The 1,331-nt window shown below is 42.7% G+C and overlaps 1 protein-coding gene across 1 annotated transcript in view; it reads left to right on the plus strand.

Moving 5' to 3' along the window:
• Nucleotides 1–344: 344 nt before the first annotated feature.
• pou4f4 (POU class 4 homeobox 4) overlaps nucleotides 345–1,331 on the plus strand; it is a gene marked incomplete at its 5' end in the record, with an annotated part of 3,748 nt that continues 2,761 nt past the window's right edge. Inside the window, 1 exon segment of the mRNA XM_014004055.1 lies at nucleotides 345–568. Within this exon segment, the coding sequence (XP_013859509.1) occupies nucleotides 449–568 (120 nt within the window).

The raw sequence follows: 1,331 nt of genomic DNA on the forward strand, positions 1-1,331 counted from the left end.
AGTACAGAAGTATTGATTTTCAAATATTTCAAGACAAAAAATAGCATCCTTCCTCCCATCCAGTGAGTCGTGCGAGGGCGTGGTCACAGCCGGGTACCTCCATGTGATTGGTCGAGGCGTCCATAAGGAGGGCGGGACGATCCATCCAATGAGGAGCCGCATCAGAGGCAGTGGTCCAATATATCCGCCAGAGGCAGGCAGCATCTTTATTATAGAAGGAGTCCTTCAGAGGCCAGAAGGAGGCAGGAGATCCTGCAGGAGTCCCGGACTTCCAGCTCCTCTTCTTCTTTTTTATTTCTCATCTCAAGACAAACTTTAGGCTCTCTGTCCGAGCTCTCTGTCCGCGCGCGTGGCGGGATCGTTTTCTCTCCGTGGCGTTTTGTTCTCCCTTCAGAACACGGAGCCGACCCAGGAAGACGGACAGCGACCCTCCCTGACTTCTGCAATCATGATGTCGATGAACAGCAAACAGCCTTTCAGTATGCACCCCATCCTGCACGAGCCCAAATACACCCCGCTGCACTCCAGCTCGGAGGCCATCCGCAGAGCCTGCCTGCCCACACCGTCGGTGAGTCCCGCCTCATCTGGACCTGCAGATCCGGGCCACAAAAACTTCCAGAACCCAGAACTCATAAGAGGCTGATAAAAAAAAAATAAAATTTTGGTTTTGTTGAATGTTAAGATTTTAGTTGCATGTTTGATAATTAATGAAGGTGAGATTTTAAAACAGTGCGTAAAGACGCACAAAACCAGAAATCAAATCAAATTTCGTTTCGTCGCAGCATCATTAAAACTCTTCAAACTTAATCAGCTGCAGTGAAAATGTAAACAGATTATATTAAATTATTAATGCAAATATCAATTTTAGATTGAATAAAACAAATAACGTTAGTTGCATGAAATAAAACATTAAAAACATATTTTTAAAAAAATCTGCTGCGTAAAGACGCACGGACGTGTCTTGGAGAGCTGAGCTGTTCCCCATCAGGTGAGAGGGGCGTCTGTGCGCGTGCGCGCGTCATCTCATATTGTCCCATTCATATTCAAACTTGTCTCATTTCATTGTCCGCAGAAATTATTCAACAGATCGTAAATATTAATCTGAAATGAGTTTCCCTCCGCGCGCTGACACACTTTTTTTTTCTGGGTGTTGGACAGAACCTCCGAGGTCCAAATGGGCTCAATGGTTTTCAAAAGTTCAAGTTTTTATTTTTTATTTTTGGTTTTGAGGGATAAATATATTTTAATTATTGCATATTCAAATAAATAAAACGAAAACTAATTTGTTCATAAAGCAAAATGTTTGAAAATAAAACTAAAGATAATAAACT

The sequence above is a fragment of the Austrofundulus limnaeus genome, unplaced genomic scaffold (genome assembly GCF_001266775.1).
Source record: "Austrofundulus limnaeus strain Quisiro unplaced genomic scaffold, Austrofundulus_limnaeus-1.0 Scaffold21, whole genome shotgun sequence".
Taxonomy (NCBI): domain Eukaryota; kingdom Metazoa; phylum Chordata; class Actinopteri; order Cyprinodontiformes; family Rivulidae; genus Austrofundulus; species Austrofundulus limnaeus.